This window comes from Pinus tabuliformis, chromosome X (assembly GCF_031772625.1).
Source record: "Pinus tabuliformis cultivar Carrire ecotype Pingquan chromosome X, CPIR1, whole genome shotgun sequence".
Lineage (NCBI taxonomy): Eukaryota > Viridiplantae > Streptophyta > Pinopsida > Pinales > Pinaceae > Pinus > Pinus tabuliformis.
The window spans coordinates 1,511,876,304-1,511,901,544 of record NC_142308.1 but is presented as its reverse complement, the minus strand read 5'-3'; the positions used below and the strand labels follow the sequence as shown (position 1 = coordinate 1,511,901,544).

Genomic DNA, 25,241 nt, shown 5'->3' with positions numbered 1-25,241 from the left:
TTATAGTTACGTAGTTGTGATTTTCCTTTATATAGTTATTTAGTTCCTATTCTCTTGGGATATGATTTACTGTCCCTAACAAAATGTATCTATTCAATATTGAAGATTAATGTGAATCTAGTGTGGTGTTTTGCTTGAAGTAGCTCCTACTGATCCACACCTGTGAGATCTTGTCATTTCATGTCTTTTGTGTGCTACTCTTGAGTCATTTCATGTCTTTTGTGTGCTACTCTTGACATGGTATTAGAGCTGTAGGGTTGTTAATCCTATATGCTAAGAGAAGGGTGTGACTGAAGCAAAATCATTGCAAGTTTTGGGTGGATAAACGCGACGATCTGAGAGGAACACTTCACTCAAGTTTTATTTTAAAACCTCAACACAAGTGTGGGTAGATCTCCACGACTATGTACTGGATAGCGGTGACGATATTGGATAGCGGTGAAATATTCGCGAGACCATGGTGTATAAGCACGACAACTCTATGTTTTGCAAGAGTTGTTACGGATGGTGACTATCTCCATCATGGAGGAGATATTGCATGTAGGAGGCCGTGGTTTAGGCTGATTTTATTGTGCTCATCAAGCAAGCTAAAGTGAAGGTTGCATGCTTAGCTTTGGCACTCTTCTATCCAAAAGGATTTTTTTTTGTTTGAGAGGAGGCCTCAAGGAGGAGGTCGTGAGGAGGCTAGACTTACCCCGAGGCTACAAGGATATTCATAGCTCGAAGAGTGGAAAGCGGGTGTCGAGGAGACTCGAAGAGGCCGAAACAATAGAGGATCATGTTGTTGGGTGAATGCTTGGGTGATGGTGACAGCGTGACTGCTTGAGGCCGTGTAGATATCAGAGGTTGTGGAGGAGGCCACACTTTTATTGTGCTTCACGAGAACCTATGGATTGTGAGGAGATCGGTGCTCGCGTACTATCTTGAGGCAAAGCAGTGGTGGGCTCATTGACCACACATTGAGGAGATATGGAGTGAAATAATCCACTATTTTTTGTTTTTTGCACGCTTCTCTACTCTTTAATTAAAAAAATATGGGTTCAGGAGCCATTTCATGGGCTTCTAAGAAGCAGTCCATTGTAGCATTGTCTACAGCAGAGGCTGAATATGTGGCAGCTACAGCAGCAGCATGTCAAGCAGTGTGGATGAGAAGAATGTTGAGAAGCTTAGGCCAAGAGCAGGCAAAAGCGACAGTGATTTTCTGTGACAATAGCTCAGCTATTGCATTGTCAAAGAATTCAGTGTTTCATAAGAGAACGAAACACATTGATACAAGGTTTCACTACATCAGAGAATTGGTGAACAATGGAGAAATTGTCCTAGAACATTGCAGGACTCAGGAATAGGTCACAGACATCTTGACAAAGCCACTAGATCAGAAAAGCTTTGAATTTTTGAGAAAATGTCTGGGTATGACCGAATGCCCAACTGTTGAAATTAAAGGGGAGTGTTGAAATCTAATTTCAACGCTGCCGTACGCTTTCAACGCAGCTGCCAGAAAACGTTAAGCAAACCTCGCCGGAAAGCTCTCGGGTTGACTTCAGGCGAAAGGGATTTTCCGATGATCGAACCCGAGAAAATTTGGGGCTGACACGTGGTTCACCCCTGACGTACTCCAACGTCATTTTCTCGGGTGATAACGTTCAGCACTTGTTGGTCTTCCGATATGGTTATCCACCGTCGGATCTGCTCCACCTTTTTCCGCCGTTGATTGATTAAAGCTGCACACCTGCATACGACCAACATCAAATTAAAGCTATTGCGTGGAGTAAAAGGTTTATGGTTGACCGCCGTAGGTAAAAGAATTTAATAGTGGTACGAAGATTTTGGTGAGGCTCTTTTAATATGAGCATGGGCATGTTATAATATATGTTTTTATATATATTTATATACGACATGTATTAAATAGGAAATCTTATGTAATAAGTTTCATGTTTTGTGTGTTGACTTTTTAAAATATAATGTATGGCACACGGGAAGTTTTTTTTGTGGTGTGTTCACAGTAGCCTAAAAATACGAGGGTGCAGTAAAAAGAAAAACACACAGCAGTGTGTAAAATGTGAAGAACCAGAGGGTGTATGCACAGCAGTGCACAAATATGTTGTAATGTTTTTGTGTGGAGCATTGTAAAACGAAGATGCAGTAAAAACCGAAAAACCATGTACAAGTAGTGGATAAAGGAAATGGTGGAGCGTGAATTTTTGTAAGCCTGTGTAATTTTGCTTTTCACACCAGTAAACTTATGTAAATCTTTTTATTACAACAGTAAGTTGTTTTTCACACCAGTGAATATAAAAAGGATTTTACAGTGGTAAATCTTTGCATCAGGTTTTAATGAATAGAATGTTTTTATGGTGGTGAAATACTCTGTCTCTCTGTGAATTTTTTTTAAGTTGTCTGTGCACAAAAAGATCCTGTGGAGGTAAAACAGAGCATTGCCTCTGTGTGTTTGCTTATTTGGTTTTTGGTATTTTTTTTTTCCCATTTAAAAAAATATCCAACACTCTACTCTTTAATTAAAAAAATATCGAGGGGCTCATTATTAACTCGGGCGATTTGTTTTAAGGAAGGAATATGGTTTTTTTTTCTTAAAAGATTTTTTATTTAAATTATTTATTAAAGAATCCCACTTCTTTTAATTCTTTATTTAGAGAATAGGAGGAGTTATTCATTCTACAAAGGTAAGGAAATTGAAAAAAAAAAGGGAGATCTTGGCTATTTTTTTTTTGTTGTGGATCTCTCATTTGGCAGTTTATTTTTTTAAGATCGGAGTTGTTTATAAATTAGTGAAGTTTTTTATTCATTCAAGATGAATAATCAAATTGTTGAAACTTATCTCAATTAGAGTAATAAGATTGATTGTTCCAATTACACCAATTGGAAGTTTAAGCTCGAGACTCCACTTGAGGGATGGTATGCCTATGGAATTTCCACTAGTTATGAGGTCAAGCCAACTATTGCAACTGGTGGATCAGAATAAAGAACTAACAATGAATAAGGAACTTGCTCGACGGGTTGAAGCCTTGATGGGGCCCCTCCTTGAGCCTTGAGCCTTGAACCTTGATGGGGTCTCAATTGCAACATAAAGAAATTCAAAAGGTGCAAAATCGAAAAGGTGCATCACCAAGGAACATGTCTGTTCCTATCTCTATTTGAGATAGGGCTTATCATTGAGCTATCAATTAGAAGGGAATGAATGAGAGCAGGATGTATTATTGCCACATGGAGTTCTTTGATGATAGTGACTTGCATGAAAGCACTTAGATGAAACTTCAACAAGAAGGGGCCCAAATAGTTAAGGATACAAAAGAGCGAAAAATGGCCCCAAGCAAATGAGAAAAAAATGGCCACAAGCAAATGAGTGAAAAATGGCTAAAAGAAAAGTCACGAAAAATGGGTACAAGAAAACTCACAAAAAATGGCTACAAGCAAATCACACTGAAATGAGCACACATCGTGACCAACGAGTTAGGGTCTTGAGTACAAAATTTCAAGGATCGGAGAAAAGGGAGATGAAGTCAAAGGTTCTCCTAAAGTTATCAATCAAAGATTGCATCATCCCTCATATTCGGGAGTGCAAGATGGTGAATGATATATGGACTATTCTCAAAGAAATGTATGAGATCAACAACACGAGTCAAACTTTGTAACTCATGAAGAAGATTCTCTCCATCAAGATGAAGGACGATCCAAAATATTTTTCTTATAGATGTGTTCAAGAATTACATGCATAGATTGTAGCTTAACATGAAAAACTTAATGTGCACATGAGAGAAGAGGTGAAACACATAAAGCATGAATGAAGACAACAAGACTTGATAATGAAGTTCGTCCCACTTCAACTATGTCTCCGGGCCCTCCTCGATCAATGTGGAGGCCTTCATTCATTAAGTGGCATGAGAAAGAAGAGTACAAGCGTCAGTTACAAAAAGGAGTGTTATACCTCCATACTGAAAAATTCCCAGAAAATTTAGAACTCTCATGGAGAAACAGACAGTGCCATTGTGTTGATGGCGTCGAGAAGTGCTGAAACCATATAAAATTTGTGAAATTCCCACAAAGTGAAAATTCATCCCTCTTGTAAAATCCTGCCTCGAACTATGTGCACTACCTCCTCTGCCTTGGCGCACTGACAAATTGCATTTAAGTATAAAATCGCTGATAGATTTTCCCACGTTTCTGTTGTGGTGTGTTGGATGGGGATCCAATTAATAGGGAGGAGGTCGGGGAGTCAAACAACGCCTCCTCCTTTTTTTATACCTAAAATCCTTTTTTATAAAAGGTTTGGTTGGGTTGGGCCTGCCTTCGGCAGCCTGCACATTGTACCCATTTTCACCATCGCTATTGCTTTTTTCCCTTTGGGCGTGGTTAGGTCTTTTCCCCAAGGGCCAGCCCACCACCCACTATGTATATAGTGCAACTCGTTTGGTGGGGTGTTTTTAACATCCCTGTTCCATGAGGGTTGTGGGTTATGGTTCTGTGGGAGGGTCCCAGGGTCATGGTCCGCCCCTCGACCATTTTTATATTAATTTAGTTGTGAGTTGGTGTGGTGGGGTTGGTGGCCCACCACCCCCTTTTTTTATATTTTTTTTGTTAATAACAACAAAAAGGTGCATTTTTGGGAATTCAGTTTTTGACCGAAGGAGTCCTTTTAATGAGGCCACGATTTTTCTCAGAATCTGGCTAGAGTTGGCTAGATTCCATCCGATGGAATCTAGCCCAGTCATAAAAAATTCAACCCAACTTTGGATGCCTCTATCTCCTTCCTCCAGATTCAGATTGGAGTGTCGTTTGCACTGTTGGAATCAGGGCAAAAAAAACTTCGATCTGATGTCAAGTTCATTGCTTTCCTCGACTTTGAAGTTTGAGCCTTTTCCATGCCACTGGTGTCTGGATATCCTCCTAGATCAATCCTCCCCATTGATGATATTTTGGACCACCAAAAGCTTTATGAGTCAATTGGAAAGTGAGGGAATTATTCCCTCACCCTTCCTTTTTCCAGCCATTTTGCCTTGTTATGGTGCATCCCCTTGAAACCAACTCAAAGGTATTTCACATCTCCTCATTGTGAAGTCCTGGTTCTTTTGTCAAGGATGATGTCTTCAGGTAACTCATTGAGATACTATGGTGCAAAGTCATCAACTATAGGGAATGTTCCCACCTCTTGAGTGTCCATAATCAATGGTGGCTCATATAGATTTAAGTTCTCCACATTCACTACGGAGTGCATCTGCATGTATATCGACAAATAGAGATGAAAGGCATTGTTTCCAATCTTCTCCAAAATAGAATGGATCATACCAAACTGGTCGCAACTTCTTCCCTTCTCCCTTCATCCTGTCCTTGCTGATATGGAACCACACTTTGTCACCCACTTGAAATTGATGGTCGACTAGGTGTTTGTAATGTTGAGCCTTGTACTGGGCTTGACTTTTCTCCAACTGCTCCTGTATTTTTTGGTGAATCAACCAGATCCGTTGAATGAACTGTTGCACTTTTTCCATGTCATCACGTCCACTAGAGTCATCTTCTCTTCGAGAGACCATATCAAAACAATCTTTTGGTAGGTAGCCAAAACATATCTCAAATGGTTAACGATGCATAGATGAGTGGACTTATTGATTGTAGGGATGTTGTACATATGGAAGATGCTCATCCCATAACTTAGGATGTTTCCCACAATAGCCTCACAACAGGTGTACCATGGTGCGGTTGACAACCTCTATTTGTACATTAGTCTATGGATGAAATGTCCTGCTTCTTTTTAACTTGGTGTCCATCATCTTCCACAAGCTAGTCCAAAACTCTCCGAGAAAGCGAGAGTCCCGATCTGACATAATCGATTTGGGCAACCCAAAATGGACCCAAATATGCTGAAAGAAAAGATAAGCATTATGCTCTGTAGTGATGTGCTTTTTACAAGGCATTAAAATACACATCTTACTAAAATGGACAATGACAACATACAAATAGTCGTGGCCTTTTCTAGACAAAGGCAAACCTCCTACAAAATCCATCGACATAGTTTCCCATGGATGACTTGGAATAGGGAGTGGTGTGTAGAGCTCGAGCTTTCTATTAGAGGGCTTTGAAATAGAACACATCACGCAACCCTTTACATAGCGAGTCACAATGTTCTTCATATGAGGCCAAAAACAAAATCTTTGTACATGACACAAATGCTTTTGAATACCAAAACGACCAGACATAAGGGAGGTATCATCCTCCCAGATTACATGTACCCTTTCTCGAGTGGGTATGCATAATTTTCCAAGGTGATACAACAATTTTCCCTGCAAGTGATAGTTGTCCACCTGTGAACGATGTATTATTTTTGTATAAATCTCCTTAAAGTCATCATCGTTAGCATATTGTTCAGCATAACTTTCAAAAGATAATGAAGCATTATGCAAAATAATAGAGCAGAAATAGGAGGGTGAGATAGCATATCGACCACTTTGTTGCTAGTGCCCTTCTTATACTTTATTACCAGATGAAACTGCTGCATAAAATCCATCCACCTGAAATGACAAGATTGATACAACTTGGTTTGTGACTGAAGATACTGCAAGGGCTGGTGATCTGTATGGATGATGGTCTCCTTGCTGACCAGGTAGTGTTTCCACTTTTTCACACTCTGGACTAAGGCAAATAATTTCTTGTCATAATTGGGATAGTTTATTACAGCCTGAGAGAACTTCTCTGAGTGGTAACATATCGACTTCTTTTGTTGCATCAGTACAGCTCCCACAGTATATCCACTGGCATCTCTTTCGATCTCAAATGGCTATTGGAGATCTTGTAAGGCCAAGATCGGTGCGGTGCTCATCTTCTCTTTCAATGTTTCGAAGGACTTCTACTTCTTTCCTCTCCATTTAAAGACTTTCTTTACACTTGTCAATGCGTGTAAAGGTGTTGCAATAATAGAAAAATTGGTAATAAATCTCCGCCAATACTGTACTGTACTCAAAAAGCTATGAACCTTGGTTACACTAGTAGGTTTACGCTAATCTAAAATTGCTTCAACTTTAGAAGGATCAATTTTTAGTTGACCATGACCAACAATATGACCTAGGGAAAACAAAGAGGTTTTCCCAAACTCACACTTTGACAATTTTACATAGAGTTTTTCATTTTTCAATACATCAAGCTTTTTCTTCACTTGACATACATGTTCATTCCAACTTTTACTAAATAAAAGAATATCATCTAGATATACAAGAACAAATTCATCAATGGAAGGCCTAAAGAGATCATTCATGACCCTCATGAAAGTAGCTGGAGCATTGCAAAGTCCGAATGGCATCACCCTTCATTCAAACAACCCCTGTTTGGTCTTGAAGGCAGTTTTCCACACATCCTGCTCTACAATTCAAACCTTGTGATAACCAGTACGCAAATCCAATTTGGTGAAATAGATAGAATTCTTTAACTCATCTAGTAAGTCATCAATGCGGGGAAGAGGGTAGTGATTTTTCACCATGATTTTGTTTAGTGCTCGATAATCCATGCACATCCTCCATGTGCCATATTTCTTTGGCACTAAGAGAATGGGCGAGCTGCATGGAGAATTTCTCAATCTCACGACCCCTTTGTTCAATAGTTCCTTTATCTACTTTTTGATCTCCTCCATTGCAATGGTTGACATCGTGCACATGCAAATATTTGGTGAAGGAGTGCCATGCTGCAAATGCATCTCATGTTGGATTTCCCTCTTCGGAGGTAATCCCCTTGGTTCCTGAAACATCTCATCATAGTTAGAAATTAATTCACAAAATTCTTTTTAATGCACATCATCACCACCCTCGAAAGCATCGGATAATTCTTCATCTTTTCCCCTTACAACCATAAGCATGCATCCCTTACTGGAATTCACCAACCTCTTCAGTTGTCTTGTAGTTCCAAGGTTGGCATTGATTTTAGTTTGATGAGCCCTTACAACATATTCTACCCCACCTTTTGTGATTTGGTATTTTATTTCATGACAGAAGAAGATTTCCTTTCTATCATATAGATATGGACTCCCTAACACCATGCCATAGATATCCAATGGTATCACATCAAGTTTTACCTCATCCACTAACTTAGAAGTGATCACAAATTTAACCTTACACTACTTAGTTAGATTCAATTTTGCTTTGTCATGTATCCATCCGAGCAGGTAAGGTTTTGGATGTGGTTTGGTTTCCAAGCCTAGCTCCTTTACCAAGGACTCAGAAACTAAGTTTGCTTGGGATCTAGTATAAAATAGAGTTTCTACTGATTTATTATAACTCTAATATGAAATAGCTCAATTCTCTTTCGTTCATTAGGAAGAGACTCATCTATTGAACTAGTGCCTTCATGTGATTCAGAATTAACATGAGGTGTAAGAGTAAATTTTTTTTCTTGCTGTTGTGACCAATGCTTCATCTTCGGAATTAGATCGAAGGTCTTGACGCAGAGTTGCCACTGTATTTTGCTTGCCTTTTCCTCCATACTTCTTTGGTCTCTTTTCTGGGTATTGTTTCCAACAATGATCGTCATCATGACCTTCCTTTTTTCAGTGATTGAAATAATGTCTTTCTCCTTCGTCTTTATTGGTTGACGTCGTCCTCTTCTCCTTTCCTTTTCCTTTCACTTTGGACTTTCCATTTGGAGGTTTGAAAGGTGGTTTCTTGAAATGATCATCTCTTTCATTTTTGCCCCTGTTCTAAAGATGGAATACCTTTGCACTGGCCAAGTCAACAGTAGGTTGTTCAAACAATAACAATGAATGTCTAAGGTAACTATGTAATGATCCAAGATACTTAGTTACTACTTCAGGTGAGTCAAGTGCAATGTCCAAATTAAGTCCCCGTTTTCTAAATTCCTCTGTAAAGATTTGAACATCCTAACCTTTGACTCTCCTTAAGTATTGCCAATCCATTAAGGCTTTTAATTTGTAACCCAAGGATAAAATTTTTCCTTTAATGCAGAAATGAAAGTAGGCCATGAGGAAGATTACCCACACTCGTAATGTCTCACAATTTCTCTCCCACCAAAAGAGAGCAGCGTTACTCAATTGAAGAGAGGCCAACTAAATCTTTGCCTTATCCTCTTCGATCTGCTGAATCTTGCAGTAGATTCAATATGCCTAATGCAATTATTAGGATTTTCTGCATTACTTTAACTGTTAAACATGGGAAGATCAAATTTGACATCTAATTTAAAGAAAAGTTTCTTAGATGCATTCCTTGAATTTCTATGATGATCGTGATGAGAGGAAGAAGAAACTTCACTCATGGAAGGAGAAGGAGGGGGTTCTTCTCTATCGTTTCCATGCACTGAACCTTGTTCTTCTAGATTTCTCTCTTCTGCTTTCTCCATCCTTGAAAGAAATAGACCGACATTCTCTACCATTTTATAGAAGGTTTTGCGGAAATTTCACTCCTCTTCATGATAAGCCTCTTCATCTGCCATGTTTCTCCTTGCAAGTGCATGCCCGGCTTCGAGATCGAAAGACTTTAGTTTCCATTAGCCTATTAGGATCCTGTTTCTTGTTAGCATACAAACATGCAAATCACATCTAAAAAAGACTCTCTCATACCACTTGATCCAAAATCTTTTGCTTATAGATGTGTTAAAAAATTACATCCATAAATTGTAGCTTAAAATAGAAAACTTAATGTGCACATGAGAGAAGAGGTGAAAAACATAAAGCATGAACAAAGACAACAAGACATGATAACAGAGTTCATCCGACCTGGACTATGTCTCCTAGCCTTGCTCAATCAATGGGGAGGCCTTCATTCATTAAGTGGCATGAGAAAAAAGAGTACAAGAATCAGTTACGAAAAGGAGTTTTATACCTCCATACTAAAAAATGGCTAAAAATGCAGAAATCTGATGGAGAAATGGACAACACCAATGTGTTTGTTGCATCAAGAAGTGCTGAAACCATATAAAATTTGTCAAATTCTGACAAAGTGAAAATTCGGCCCTCCTGCAAAATTCTGTCTCAAACTGCATGTACTACCTCTTCTGCCTTGGCACACTAACAAACTGTGCTTTATTATAAAATCTCCAGTGAATTTTCCCAATTTTCTGTTGTGGCAGGTTGGTAGGGAATTCGATTAATAGGGAGGAGGTTGGGTGGTCAAACCCTGTCTCCTCCCTTTTTTATACCTGAAATCCTCTTTTATAAAAAGTTTGGTTGGATTGGGCCCACCTTGGGCGGCCCACCCATCGTACCCATCTCCACTATGGCCATTGCATTTTCTGCTTTGGGTGTGGTTGGGTCTGTGCCCCAAGGATCGACCCACCACCCACTATGTATATAGTGCAACTCGTTTGGTGGGGTGTTTTTAAGAGCCCTGTTCTGTGAGGGTTGTGGTTTGTGGTTTTGTGGGAGGGGTCGGGGGTCGTGGATCGCCCCTCCACCATTTTTATGCTTAATTCAGTTGTGAGTTGGGGTGGTAGGGTTGGTGGCCAACCACCCCCTTTTTTTATATATTTTTTTTAATAAGAACAAAAATGTGCATTTTTGGGAATTCGATTTTTGACCGAAGGATTCTTTTTAACGAGGCCACGATTTTGCCAAGAATCTGGCCGGAGTTGGCCACATTCCATCTGTCAGAAAAATTCCAAATTGTACCTTCATTAATCCTTCCCAGTCATAAAAAGTCAACCCAAACTTGAGTGTGTCTATCCCCTTCATCGGGACTCAGATTGGAGTGACATTAGCAACGTTGGAATCAGGACGACAAGCACTTTGATCTGATGTAAAGTTCATCACCTTTTCGCCACGTTGAATTTTGAGCCTTTTCAATGCCACTGGTGTCTGGAGATCCTTTTGGATCAGAGGAGAATGAGTTTGTTTCTTCATTGATATCCAGGATAAAGGAGGTTAAACATAAAATAACTGATATCAGTTAGAGTGTGGTGAGTGATGATCTGGTGATGATTATCATGAACGACATGACAAATGATTATGAGATGTTTATAATGGGATTCAATGCAAGAGAAATGACTTCAGGCTTTGAAGAGCTTACCGAGATCTTGCTACAAGAAGAAGAAAGGAGGTTGTCCCTCAAACCTCAAAATCCAGATCTTGCATTAATGACCAATTTCATGCCAAAGGGGAGAGTAGTGGCTGATCATAAGAAATAAAACATATCATGAAAAATAACACCACAAGGTATGATGTCACATAAACATGAATCTGCTCCTAAATGTTTTTATTGTGGTAAGATCAACCATATTGCTAAGTTTTTCCATAAGAAAGAGGTAGATGGGGAGAGGTACAAGTGGAGAAGACATGCAGGATATCTGGCTGATGCAGATCAGGACCAAGATGTCAGATTATTTATGGCTCACGGTGCACTATCCACTTAGGAGGATGAATTAGATATTTGGTTCATAGATTCTGGAGCCTCCTCACATATGACAAGTAAAAAGAAATGGTTCATAAATTTTAGAGAATCCGACACTGCAGTAAAACTATACCTTGGAGATGATAGAGGGTATGAGATCAAGGGACATGGAGATGTCCTTGTCACTCTACCTGATGGAAACATCATGAATATATATGATGTGTGGTATGTACCTTGTATTAAGAAGAACCTGGTTTATGTATCAAAGATTACACATCAAGATCCCAAGGTAGAATTATTTAAATCTTATTATATTATTAAAGACTTGTTGGACGAGATGAAGCCTATTGCTATAGGTGTTCATATGGGAGGACTCTACAAACTGAATGTAAAGAGTACAATACCGCAAGCATTGATTTCATCGAATAAGTCTGCTGAAAACTTGTGGCATCAACGACTTGGGTACATCAATTTCAGTGATTTTCTACTATTGCAAAACAAAGGTATGGTGAATGGTCTTCCTGTTTTGAAAAATTTGCATACTGATTGTGAAGCATGTGCATTCGGTAAACAACATAGAGATGAATTTCCTATTGTTAAAGATAGGAAACGGAGGGATACACTTGAACTTCTACACTGATTTATGTGGTCCTATGTTGACAAGATCGTTAAGTGGGGCCTACTATTTTCTAATCTTTGTTGATGATTGTACAAGAGTCACATGGATGTACTTTCATAGAATGAAGAGTCATGCCTTTGATTATTTCAAGCAATTCATGAACATGATCGAAAAGCAGATAGGAAAGTTCATTAGGTTTCTTCGATCAGATCGAGGCGGAGAATTCAAGAAAGGGGATTTCATGAAATACTGCAAAGAGCATGGGATACAATGGCAGTTTACAACACCATACACTCCTCAACAGAATGGAGTAGCTGAGAGGAAAAATATAACACTGGTGGAGTGTGCTCATAGTATGTTGAAAGGTAAGAATTTAACTAATGGATTTTGCGTAGAAAGTGTCAATACTGCAGTGTATTTGAAGAATAGAAGTCCCACTAAAAGTATTGATTATAAAACTCCCTTTGAAGCATTGTTTTTCTTCAAGCTTGTAGTAAGTCATCTTAGAGTATTTGGTTGTAAAGCTTTTGTGTATGTTCCCAAAGAAAACATGAAGAAGTTAGATTCAAAGGCCATTAAATGTACCTTCATTGGATACTACAGTGAGTATAAGGCTTACAAATTGTTTGATCCTTCTACTCACAAGGTGTTTTTTAGTAGAGACATAGTATTCCATGAACGGCTTGATGATGGAAATCATTTTCAAGATAATGAAGAATGGCATGTACCCTTATTTTTAGATGAGGATGTTGAAACAGGGATCAATCAATAGCAACAACAACAGCAGTAGCAAGATAAATAGGAGGAAGTTGAGTTGAATTCACAAAGAGAAGAATAGAGTAGAATAGTTGATACCTCACCACTTAGGAGATATAGTGGTCCGAGGTAGTTTCCAGCTCAGTATAGGGATTGTGCGCTCATGATTGGTATGTTAAAAATTGTAGAACCTTTTAATTTTCATGAAGTTAGTAAGAGTTGTGAATGGAAGGAAGCAATGAAGGAGGAATATGAATCTATTATTTAGAATAATACTTGTGATCTAGTAAAGCTTCCTCATGGTAAACAACCCATAGGTTGCAAATGGTTATTTAAGTTGAAATTTAAAGCAAATGGGTCTATTGATAAATATAAAGCAAGGTTGGTTGCAAAAGGGTATCCCAAAAAGAAGGTATTCAATTTGAGGAAACATTTTTCCCTCTTGTAAAATTAAATACTATTAGAATGATTATTTCTTTAGCCACTAAAAATCATTGGAAAATACATCAATTAGATGTTAAATCTTCTTTCTTAAATGGTGATTTAAAAGAAGAAGTATACTTAATGCAACGTGAGGGGTTTGTTAAGAAGGGAGAAGATCTTTTAGTCTGTAGACTAAACAAAGCTTTATATGGTTTAAAACAAGGTCCTAGATCTTGGTACGTCAAAATTGATTCATTTTTCCTCATGCATGGTTATAAACGGAGCAAAAATGATCCTAATCTGTATACTGTGTTTAATGATGAGGGGAAAAGAGTGTTGATTTCTTTATATGTAGATGATCTGATCATGACAAGGAGTGCAGTCAACCTCATAGAAGAAATCAAGTAGCAGTTATCACAGAAATTTGAGATGAAGGACCTTAGAGAAATGCATTACTGTTTGGGTCAAGAAGTTTAGAGAGATTCAAGCCAAACTTTCTTGTCTTAGGGTAGCTATGCTAAGAGTTTGTTGACTAAATTTAAAATGGATGATTGAAAGGCTGCATTTGTGCCTTTACAAGAGAACAACAAGCTTCAGGTTAATGATGGTTTGAAATATCCAGATGCAACATTGTATAGACTGTTGGTTGGTGGTCTTATCTATTTGACTACAACGAGACCATATCTAGCTTATGTAGTGAGTGTTTTGAGTGACTTCATGACTAAGCCTCATGAAAACCATTGGCTTGTAGTGAAAGGAGTATTGAGGTATCTCGAGGGAAATTTAGACTTTGGTATTTTGTATTCTGATTCATTTGATGTTAACTTGACAGGTTATATAGACTTTGATTGGATGGGAAATTTATATGATAGAAGATCAATTACAGGTTATGCCTTTAGCATTGGATCCGGGGCCATCCCTTGGCGTAGCAAGAAGCAACATACTATAGCCTTATCCTAAGAAAAATCAAAATACTAAGCTGTGTGTGCAACAACATATGAGGTAGTTTGGTTGCACAAGCTTCTCGAAGATGTAGGAGAAGAACAGACAGAAGCTACAACTATCAATTGTGATAATCAAAGTTCCATCAAACTCGCTTACAATCGTGTGTTTCATAAAAACACTAAGCACATAGACACTCAATTTCATTTTGTTAGGTAAATGGTGCAGTCTAAAGAGATTTGAGTTGAATATTGTAATTTGTGTGATAATATGGCTAGTATATTTACTAAGCCTCTCGGAAAACTGAAGTTTGAGTTTTTTAGGGACACATTAGGTGTTTTTAATAAATCTTTCTCCATTAAGAGGGAGTTTTAGAATTAATGGAGAATAGGCTGTTATAGTTACCTACTTGTGATTTTCCTTTCTATACTTATTTAGTTCCTATTCTTCTGGAATATGATTTTTTGTCCCTAACAAATTGTATCTATTTAATATTGAATATTAATGTGAAGCTAGTGTGGAATTTTTCTTGAGCTTTCTCTTGTGTTGGCTTGTCATTTCATGTCTTCACTGTGCTACTCTTGACAACTATTAAGGTTGAAATGTGCAAAGTTTCAACCCACCGACAGGAAAGACTTGGAAAAGGGTGTTCTACCAAAACTTGAGAGATTCAAAACCCTTATTATTTCTGAAACCATACATGCTAGAGAGGATATCTTTTTTTTTTCTATACTCCAAGTTAGTTTTTCTCACCCAGGTTTCTTGGTTTTCTTTTTAAATCTTTGTTTCAAATCTTCCATCCTTACTATCCTTACTAGAAAATGTTGCCCCTCAAGTACACCATCAACCAAGATTTTTAAAATGTGAACTCAAAATGTGAGTCTAGACCACTCAGAGGCAGAACCTTGCATACATCCAATACATGCACCTTTGACAATAGGACATACATACAACTAAATAGATGTAATCCTGTCCCTAAGAAATTGAGCCCAATTCTATCTTAACTTTTGCACTAAACCTTCTTGCGATACATGAAATTTAAAATCATATTTTTTTGCATGCCTTTGGGAAACACTAATATACAATGGACAAATAAGGGTGTCCTTACTTGACTAATGAAGCGAGTTCTTAACAAATCATTGACTTACTAATTAAGAATCAAGAACATATTACCTATGTAATTAGGGGACTGATTTGGATTGATCACTAATGGCCCGCAAATCATTGCCTTAATTTATTTCATAATCCCCAATCACTTAACTAAAGAGGTCTTTTCTATTAAAATTTCAGCGAACTATCTTCAATTTTAGTGTTCTAAAATTTCAGCACGTTGTCCTAAATTTCAGCAAAGTTCCATTTCAAATAACTATCATGAATTTTAGAAAACTGAATCATTTCATCAAACTATTGATAAATTTTGGCAAAATGTACTAGTAATTTCCCCTAAAGGTGCAAAGATACACCTAAGGAATAGAACATTGCTACGATGTTATTGCAAAAATGTTGCAACAAAGGAAACAAAACAACCTAAAGAGTGGAGGATGGAGGGGAGGAAATGTGTCCAGGCAACAATCTCACAGTTGTGTGGATACATGTCTGACAGATGTTGCTCAAACCATTGTTCTTGGCTAAATCATTTTTTTTAATCATATCACTATGTCAAAATCTTATATACATATTATATCGAAGCTATAAAATGCAGAGTAATGAGGAGAAATACTAGTCTTTAGATACCTAATTAGTCTATAAAACCTTGGATAGACTATGATTGGGGGATTTATTAAGGAACTCCTAGATGCTAAGTTACAAACTCATTATTAACCTCTAAATTTAGAGAATGTTAAATTAACATTCTTTACATTTTCTTCTAGGTCAGAAAATTTTACTATTTTGATCACAGGAAAGGGTAAACTGAATAAATGTAAGTGAAAATAAAATCACATCTTCATAAACTCGCTCCACAACTCCTTTAGCATATTTTATAATGACTTTAGTTGCATCTTCCAATCGCTGGATGAGGCTAATTTTACTTTAGCTCAACTTTAAACTTTCTAAGTTAGATGAAACTCACTATAAAAAGGGATAATGTGGCAAAAATGCAGATCTAGCAAATAATCCCAACATCCCAAAGTACAAGATAATGTGTATTTTAGTGATTTGGAGCTTGACTGTAAAGCTTGTCACATGATAAGCATTTCAAAGTTGGAGAAATAAAGGTGAGAGAGAAAATGAAATTACACAATCAAAACTTCATTTCAAAAGGTTCAATGTACATGCAATTTCACTTCTTAACATTTGTTAGGAAACTAAAGAAAACTCTTGTTCTTAAGTGGTTTTTCCACATCTATGTCATTTGAAGTCAATAGTGAAATCTTTATTTCAACTCTTTCTAGCAGCTTAAAATAGAAAACATCTTCTGTAACACGATGAAAGGCACTAAATTATTGACAAATTACATTTACAATTTTATTTAATATTATGGTAACTCAATTCGTGGAAGCCAATGAAACTTTGATTTTGTTTTATTAAAGTTGTTTATGAAATCTTGAAAATTCCAATGGACTAGTCTGAAACGAGCTTAACCACCGAGACAGTTACAACAAATACTGTTATTATCTAGAGATAAAAGGAAATCTCAGTGAGAAGGGAGGGGTTCAATTTTCCATTGTCTGGAAAAGTTCCCAAAGGAAAAGAGAAAATATATTGTATCTTAGCAAGACGTTGCCACGAAGTAGACCCAGAGCTGGAATAGAACTAGTGTATAGCTACCATACAGAATAGCATTAGACTGGACGAAAGTCTTGACGTTTAGTGACTGACTAACTTCTTAACTATTATTAACTGTTCCAGCGTGGAAGCTTGGGGGAGGAAAGGATGCCATTTCCTACATCAAGGTTGGGAGGAATGGAGAGAGTCCTGTGGAATTTGTGGATTTTTGGGCAACAGATAAGTACTGTTGATTAGATAATGTGAATAGTAAAACCAGTGATGCAGTAGGTGAATATTTAGATTTGTTAAACTAGGTCATGCTATATTCTATGTGTATGAACAGTTGAATTGTATGTTGTGCTAAAGTTTCGGGTTGGATGAAGTATAAGGTTTTACTTTGTATGATAACAGTCTTAAAAGAACTTAAAGTGTAAGGAAATAAACAAAATGACTATTTAACACTGTAAGGAACAAAAGGTACTACTTCAATGGGCAGTATAATATCCTGATAATAGTTATGAAACCAAAGTGTGGAGAGGTGGCCTCTTCTGGGTAAGAAGGAGGGTTTCCTCGGAGACCTAGAGAAAAAAATAAAGGATCTCTCCCATGAAAGGGAAAGGATACTGTTAGGTTAGAACAACGTTAATGAGTTAACGGGGAAGAAAGATGCCATCTCAACTTTCATAAACACAGACAATGTGCTCAGCAACCCTATGTGAAAATGAATGTTGAATATGGACAGCTGACCTCACAAGTTATCTACATGGTAACCTCTTTTATTCAATGATTTAAAGAAGAAATTTTAGTGGAGTTTAATCCAGGTCACCCGTTACCAAGAACTAGCTCGGCCTCCGTATTCCCAACAAAATACATATTAATGTAGATAAATATTGTTAACATAATGAACCAGAGATAAATTAACCAGTCAATCGGGTAAACTATTATAGAACTATAAGTTAAATTAAGAGATCATGACTACTGTAAAAGACTGTTTAGTGGAGGCCATTCAGATAGTAATTTAGTAAATCATACATAAGTTCTATGAATAAATTTCGAAAGAGTGAATGCTACAGTATAGTTTGAAGTTCCTATAATTATATTTTAATAAATACGTGTTACAACACAATTCAGAAATCCCTGTGAGAAATTTCATTTCAGTTGAACAGCAACATTACCCACCATATATTGTTCTGTGAGGGGAAATTAAATAATGATCGAAAGCCCTGTAACATGAAGACTACCATATATACATAAATCCAGTATAAATAAACCTGAAGCGTAGAAGTCATACGTTTTCTGTTCCACCGGATAACTTGGTGAAGAAGTAATTTAAAGCGGACACAACCCATACTGGTAACACATCGTTATGACTTGGTTCAGAGCCCAACCAGTATCATGCTAAAACCTCAGAGTAACTCACTATATAAAATAAGGAACAAAAATATGGCCAACACCTGAATTGGTGTAGGATAAAGAAGACCTCGGGCAACCTGATTCTGGGGTGAAAAGTAGTTCCTGCCATAAAGGCCTTAATACCTTGTCAAACCACCCAGAACAACACTTAAAGAAGTATAAAAAAACCACTGGAAGAAAGAAAAACAAATTGAAAGCCTTGGCTATCACTTACCGCAGTTTATGTTTCCAATCGTCGAAAAACCTTAGTGAAGGATCTTCAAATTCAACACTGAAATGGCGGGCGACCACATGGCAAGAACCCTGCACAATTACAGTCGTTTACTTCAAATGGAAATCAGAGAATGAGCTAAAATAAATAATGAAAATAACCTAAAAGACTCAGGCATAAACTTGGCGATACCAGTTGGGCAGTTGCAAGAAATGGGGTTTCTCTTGACCCTGTCGGTTCGGAAGGAAGGGATTTGAAGCCCAGCTAAGCCGTAGACACCATCTGCGAAAGGTACTAAGTAGCTTCGCAGGAGAGTTCTCCAACATGAAGGGAAACATAAACAATGTAAGTAAAGACGAAAACCTTGGGCGAATGGTTGCAACAAGCAGTACCAGTGGCATGGGGGTGTTTGTAGCAAGGAGATAGCTGTGGTGGAGGCCACCAGCAAGCGAAGGGTTGGTGAAATGTACACAGCTCGGCACGGCGGAGTCCATGTGAAAATGAGATGTCCAGGAGGTGGAGGATCAAGGTTTCGTTACCCAAACGGACTCTCGACAACCTGAGATCGTGAGATATGAAATTTGGTGCTCCAACGATAAGGTTGAACCCACACACATGCAACCGGCACCTAGTCGGTGGAAACCTTATTTCGAGAAAGTTATGTGAAGGTTGGCTACACGGTAACGCTATTAGAGGGTTAAGGAACCGTCAGACCAAGTGAACCATATCATATCAGATATAAATATCACAGAGATTAATAACAAAAAATGTACACCGTACCATGTAAAATATTTAAATATATTTGTATCAATAATGCATATCGAATGCCAAGGACAGTGATCTGAACCTTAGATCATTAAATAAATAAACAACTCGTGGTAAAGTCTTACGATATTTTGGACTCGATTCATAGGTAAGTAAATTAGAAATTGCAATTAGAGGTCCAAAGTAACACCTAAATAGGGTAGAAGGCAATAAACAAATGGAATATATTGACAATGAAATACAATAAAAATTTGAAAGAAAATATTCCAAAATGGAAAAAGATGTAAATTGGCCAAACAAAAACACACTTGATTCAAATTCAATGGTATTCAAACACGAGCTTGAAGAGCTTGTCTTTTAGGTGAAAGCATTGCTACCATTGCACACAATCCAAAAGTAAGCTCTATGAAATTGGTTCTCATAGAAGGGTTTGTGGACCAACAACTCTCCATTAATGACATACCCCTTAGGGATAGGTGGCCACAAAGTATTGTTGACTATACCACTACCCCTTAGGGATAGGTGGCCACAAAGTATTGTTGACTATACCACTTGAAAATTATCCATAGATATTGACATCAACAATATTTTCTAGATATTTTTTAAGTACATATATCTCACCCTATCTTTAGCTACCACAAATACGTGGATATGGCACTACAAGGATGATGGTCATCATTACAAGGAATAAGGGCATACCAATGATCCGAGTAATGCATATTGGCATAAGTCTCCTCTCTAGTAAGAAGCTCCCATATTACATTGCAAAATGAAAAAACATCAAGCTCGAAGGGAAAAAAAAAAACACGAGATAATTTCTGGTCAAAGCTCATAAATTGTCATTTGGTCATAAAATCATTTCGTGATTTTACCTTTTTAGAAACCATATGGCTACTGCCATTTAATAGCTCTCGAGCCATCCATGGAAGGGTGCGATGTTTAATTTTTACGCCGTAAGGCGTTTCCATTTGAAATCAACTTTCCTCTGAAAGTACGTGTACAATTCTGAGCCTTTGATTTAATTGTTAGACGATTAAAATAATCCTACCCATCCAATTTATTTAACTACAAATTATAAAAAAAAATGAGATGCGAACCAGCAGATCGACGGTGTCTCTTCGGCATCTGCATTATTGTGTACTGTGTAACTCCTGGATTGTTGTAAACTGACAGAGCGCTACCTATGGAAACCTCTACTAAGTCAGGGAAAGGTGCAGGGGGCCGAAAGGGAGAATCCAAGAAAAAGCCCGTCACGAAATCAGTGAAAGCCGGCCTTCAATTTCCTGTTGGAAGGCTCGCCAGGTATTTGAAGAATGGCAGATATGCCAAGAGGGTTGGGATTGGAACCCCCATTTTTCTTGCAGCTGTGCTTGAATACCTAGCACCTGAGGTAAATATTGATATGAATTCTGTTTTTAACACATTGATTTGGTTCTATGATGTAGCGATTTGTTTGGTGGTTCCATTGTATCAGTGGCTTTTGTCAATTACCTCAAGTCTCAGAATTTAGGTTTTTGCCGAAAATATCCATCTCAACAGTACTCTACATTTTCTTCACCCGATCCTCAACGCGGTTACACCGGCTTTTTAGAAGGATGGTAAGCATTCATTGAAGACTTATTGGACTTTATCTAATGATTTATTTGGTTTGGTTTGATGATCATATTGTTGTATATTATTTGTTCTCATTGCATGTGAATTGGGTTAGGTCAAGTGTTAATTGGCATTTGCCAACACTATTGAACATTTTTTATGGATCCCTAAAGCTAGTTGTACCTTCCACAGTATATGCTGACTAGGATCTCAATCATGCAGGGAACCTGGCTTGCTGTGGTTCCCTTTTATCTTGGTTTATCTCCATGGATTGGTTTAGTAGTCTTTTCTACAGGAAATTATTTTTGACTTTATTCATATTATTGCCATTGATAATTTGTTGATGTTGTTGGTGATGCGTATAGCCTGGCAGCTCTTTGTTGCTGTTGTTTGCTTGAGGAGTGCTGCCCGTGATATGGTATAAATGGATATGAGGGCATCGATTGATTTGAACACATGCAATGATTTGCGAGAGTAATATCTGGGCCATCCAGTTTGAAGCTTTTCCCCGTTGTTCTGTTTCTCGACTCTACCAAACAGCATTAAGAGCGAGAAGGTATTAATGTGGACAGACACATGTTGAAGTAGTATTTTCCATTTTGCATTAGTAGTAGGCCGTTTGACATTAACATCATTAATAGCTGAAATGGGTTGGTTTCATGTTGTAAAAATCTATTGTATTTTGCTTGAAAACTGCAGCAGAGCCGAAATGTTAGTTCATTACACTATATATTCAATATATGTAACACGGGCTTTTGGGGTTTATTATACATTTTAGATCTGGAACCATGCCACGGGATATATATATAAGAGGATTTTCTTAAGAATTATGAATATCCTTTTTATTTGGTGAGTACTGCCTTTTGTTCAAGGCATAGTATTTAAATAGATGCCTGCTTGGAGGCCTGAATGTGTGTTTTATCAGTTGCAAAATGTGGCAGATATTTAAGTATCTGGCTCATTGCTGTCTATTTAGTTTATGTAACATGATGCATTTGGATTTTATTGTGCAGGCTATAATTGGAACAATGCTATGGGATATCTTTTTATGATTTTTCTATTAAGCATCATAAATAATCTTTATGTTTGGTTGATGCCTCACTATGCTGAAGATGATGTCATTTGAGTAGATGCCTGATTGTTAACCTGAATGTGTAGTTTTGTAAATGTGTCTGGCGCCCTTTTTTTATGTTAACTTAGATGAAGCAGTCATTTGAGTATGGATGTTTCTTGCATCTTTTAAGATGATTAGCTCTCTTGACTCCAAAGATTTTGTAATCTGTATTTCCCATTTATAATATCATTGGATTTTTCAAAATATAAAGTGAATTTGTGCAGTTGATTGTCATTCATTGAGTGCTCAAACAATGCTTTAGAATGTCTAATTGAACATTATCTAGGTCAGCTAACAAGGGAATTGAAGTAATCCTTACAGCTTCTCATTGACTTGTCATGTTATCATGTTTTATCTATTGCTTCTGGAGATTATAATTCATTGAGATATCATGTTTTGTATTATGATTATTTATATTTCTCAACTCTGGTAGTAAGTCAAACTTCCAACGACTAAGAGGTCTGCATGCGCTTGCTAGTCAGATATTAACCTGTGAGTAACGTGCAGGTTATTTGCTGCCTGGGAGTCCAACTTGTGGGCAGATTGAACAAGTTGTCGGTGTCATAAAAATGCCAAAAAAGAAAAGGAAAATCCCTTATTTTGAATGATTTCTGTTGTTTAGATTTCACTGAGTGGAAGTCAGATACTCCAGCCTTTTCGAGTGTTTGGACATTGCTGTCAATCATGAGAAAACATGTTCTCACATTGTAGCCCTAACAATAAGGTATTTGTCTCTATATTGTATTTCTAGAATGTCATGGGGCAAATATTGTTGAACCGTGATTTTAGTATGGTATTAAATTTGAATTAGAATTGAATATAAGCAATTGTAGGGCAGACCACTCACCGCCTAGGAGCCGCTGTTAGTATACGTGAATCCATTTAAAAGGCTCTATTGTTTAGTGGCTTGGCAAGCTCCTATAAAGGTCAGATTTGGTGGACTTGGTGATGACATCAGTGAGTCTCTATTGCAGGTTCTATCTGGCAATGCTATGAAGAAAGCAATGGAATATTGAATAGGATTATTCTCAAGGAAATGAATTTTGAAAATTGTCGTTGTAGGTTAGGGCAACATCCAAGTTTTGTCAGGAGCATGATTTTGAAACTGGATACATGGGCACACCGTGACAAAGACTAGATTGCAGGGTAATATGAAATTGCTATGTGAGAACCAGCTCCGAAAATTATGTTTACCCAGCAGTTGCAGGTTCATTGACTCAGTATTTAGGAGAAATCCTGACGGGAGTGCTGAATCAATTTTCAACTGCAGGCATTGTTAGTTTCTGATTGAGAAAAAAACAGGCATTTTCTGAGAGTAAATCTTTAGTGTGCGCTTATTTGGTAGAGAATCTATTGTACATGTTGCAACGTCAATAAATCAACATAATATAAGTGCAGTTCTCTTAAGAAAAAGACTGAAGTCCGTGTTTCTCTTAGGTTGTTGTGATTTAGTGGGTATGTTGCAAGTGAAAGGGTTCCCCATTTTTGGTAACCCTCGTTTGTTTTTGTTTTCTGATCGTGTTAAACGCAATATATTACACTTTGTGTTTGTCAAGCCCTCTATAAGTGTCAAATATGGTCCTTTATGTTAACTCTTGGCTTGAGATGGCAGGTTCCCTTGTGTACCTTTAAATATGATTTGGTTTGCCTATTCTCTGTTGAAGCTGTTGATACAGTCTGGGGGTTGAATAGTATGTTCTCTGAGTGTGGGCTTGTATCTATAGCATCGCATTGTGTGGAATCATGGATGTAACATGTGTACCTCCTCCAACTCTGAGGGTTCAGAGAGGTTGATGTTATTAACATGTGTTGAAAGTATAATGAGCTAATAAACCGGGTACTTGGGAAGCTGATCAAACATTTCAAAGTAATGTGTACCTTGAACAGGTTGATGCTCTTTTCTTACAGACTCTAGGTCAATTAGCATTATGTCTTGTCATACTACAGTTACATGACTACCGTCACAAACTTAATTCAACCAATATCCAAGTGGAGTTGTGGGGCAGTTCCATTCATTGTATGTCACACTATCTTTCAGATTAGACAAAGTAATATTTCCTTTTATATAGATTGTTCTTGTTAGCATAATTCTGAAATAGGTAATTAGACAAAGTATGCAATGTTTAAGTATGGGGGATTTACGCAGTGCATTATATTAGATATCATTTTTCGGGATTCAACTGCGTTAAGTAAGTCATTCAAACGTATGACCATTTCCATGAGAGGTAGTCGTAACTGACTAATTTCTCATGATTTTTGAATAGTTCACTTAGCACTCATTGCATCGGGTGATGCTCACAGGGGTGAAGAAGTGGGATTGAAACTAGTGAAATGTGGAGAACGAATCACATAGCATCAAGTGGAAGTGATGATTGATGCTATGTGATTCGTTCTCCACATTTCACTAGTTTCAATCCCACTTCTTCACCCCTGTGAGCATCACCCGATGCAATGAGTGCTAAGTGAACTATTCAAAAATCATGAGAAATTAGTCAGTTACGACTACCTCTCATGGAAATGGTCATACGTTTGAATGACTTACTTAAATGTGGAAGTGATGATTGATGCTATGTGATTCGTTCTCCACATTTCACTAGTTTCAATCCCACTTCTTCACCCCTGTGAGCATCACCCGATGCAATGAGTGCTAAGTGAACTATTCAAAAATCATGAGAAATTAGTCAGTTACGACTACCTCTCATGGAAATGGTCATACGTTTGAATGACTTACTTAACGCAGTTGAATCCCGAAAAATGATATCTAATATGCAATGTTGTTAAAACTGGAGAGCCTGCCGTCCATTCAGAGAAGGTAAATCGTAAAGAGAATCCAATTAGGTATGGCCACACTCTTCAGCCTTGTATCACTTGGTTAGGCGGTTAAGATGAGAGATAAATATAGCCATCTAGGTTAGTCTATTATCTGCCACCAAAATCTGATCAATGTCTGCTTGTCTGAGGCAAACATGTCACAAATTCCATGTAAATACTCTCTCATTATTATGAATAGGTAATCCTCTTTGAAATGTTTAATAGATACATCTTGCATCTACACACTTGGGTATCGAGTTTTGCCCTTCTTCATTGTTCTGGTAGACATGGGAAATTTCAAAGTGCCAAGTCCACCAGAAGACCAAATGTGCAAAGGTGGAGCAGATTCATCAATCACCTGCAAATAGGCTCAACCACCCCAGGGGTTGAGGACCTCAGACAATGTAAACGTGCCTTTGAACCCTTATGTGGACCCTTTGATGATAAGGATCTGGGGACCCTTATGATGTGGGAAAGAAGCAGTGAAGAACACACCTGGCACATAGACAATTATCATAATGAAAATTACAGTTACACTTCATTCCTCCCTCA

The 25,241-nt window shown here is 37.6% G+C and overlaps 2 protein-coding genes across 5 annotated transcripts; one reads left to right on the top strand and one right to left on the bottom strand.

Annotated features, from left to right (window-relative positions):
* Nucleotides 1-17,874: 17,874 nt before the first annotated feature.
* Nucleotides 17,875-19,007, bottom strand: LOC149145794 (uncharacterized). The gene is made up of 3 exons (XM_089450370.1): nt 18,599-19,007; nt 18,410-18,498; nt 17,875-18,318 (listed from the first exon to the last, which is right to left on the bottom strand). The coding sequence occupies exons 1-2, from the start codon at nt 18,898-18,900 to the stop codon at nt 18,441-18,443; spliced, it is 360 nt and encodes a 119-aa protein (XP_089306496.1). The 5' UTR covers nt 18,901-19,007; the 3' UTR covers nt 17,875-18,318; nt 18,410-18,440.
* Nucleotides 19,008-20,261: 1,254 nt separating this feature from the next.
* LOC149145793 (putative histone H2A.1) lies at nt 20,262-21,769 on the top strand. 4 transcript variants are annotated; one of them, XR_016264375.1, is made up of 4 exons: nt 20,262-20,473; nt 20,617-20,769; nt 21,130-21,320; nt 21,543-21,769. XR_016264375.1 is itself a non-coding variant. In XM_089447962.1 (3 exons), the coding sequence occupies exons 1-3, from the start codon at nt 20,355-20,357 to the stop codon at nt 21,176-21,178; spliced, it is 321 nt and encodes a 106-aa protein (XP_089304088.1). In that variant the 5' UTR covers nt 20,262-20,354; the 3' UTR covers nt 21,179-21,769. The 4 variants fall into 4 exon arrangements, 3 of the variants coding, with proteins under 3 accessions (XP_089304088.1, XP_089304090.1, XP_089304091.1); XM_089447962.1 differs by having other exon boundaries at nt 21,130-21,769; XM_089447964.1 differs by having other exon boundaries at nt 20,262-20,561; nt 20,711-20,769; nt 21,130-21,769.
* Nucleotides 21,770-25,241: the final 3,472 nt, after the last annotated feature.

Coding starts and splice junctions, on each gene's coding strand:
- LOC149145794 (XM_089450370.1), bottom strand. CDS start 18,900: ATGGACTCCGCCGTGCCGAGCTGTGTACATTTCACCAACCCTTCGCTT. Junction 18,499..18,598: donor TTCTTGCAACTGCCCAACTG/GTATCGCCAAGT, acceptor GTAATTGTGCAG/GGTTCTTGCCATGTGGTCGC.
- LOC149145793 (XM_089447962.1), top strand. CDS start 20,355: ATGGAAACCTCTACTAAGTCAGGGAAAGGTGCAGGGGGCCGAAAGGGA. Junction 20,474..20,616: donor CCTGTTGGAAGGCTCGCCAG/GTATTTGAAGAA, acceptor TCTATGATGTAG/CGATTTGTTTGGTGGTTCCA. Junction 20,770..21,129: donor ACCGGCTTTTTAGAAGGATG/GTAAGCATTCAT, acceptor TGATGCGTATAG/CCTGGCAGCTCTTTGTTGCT.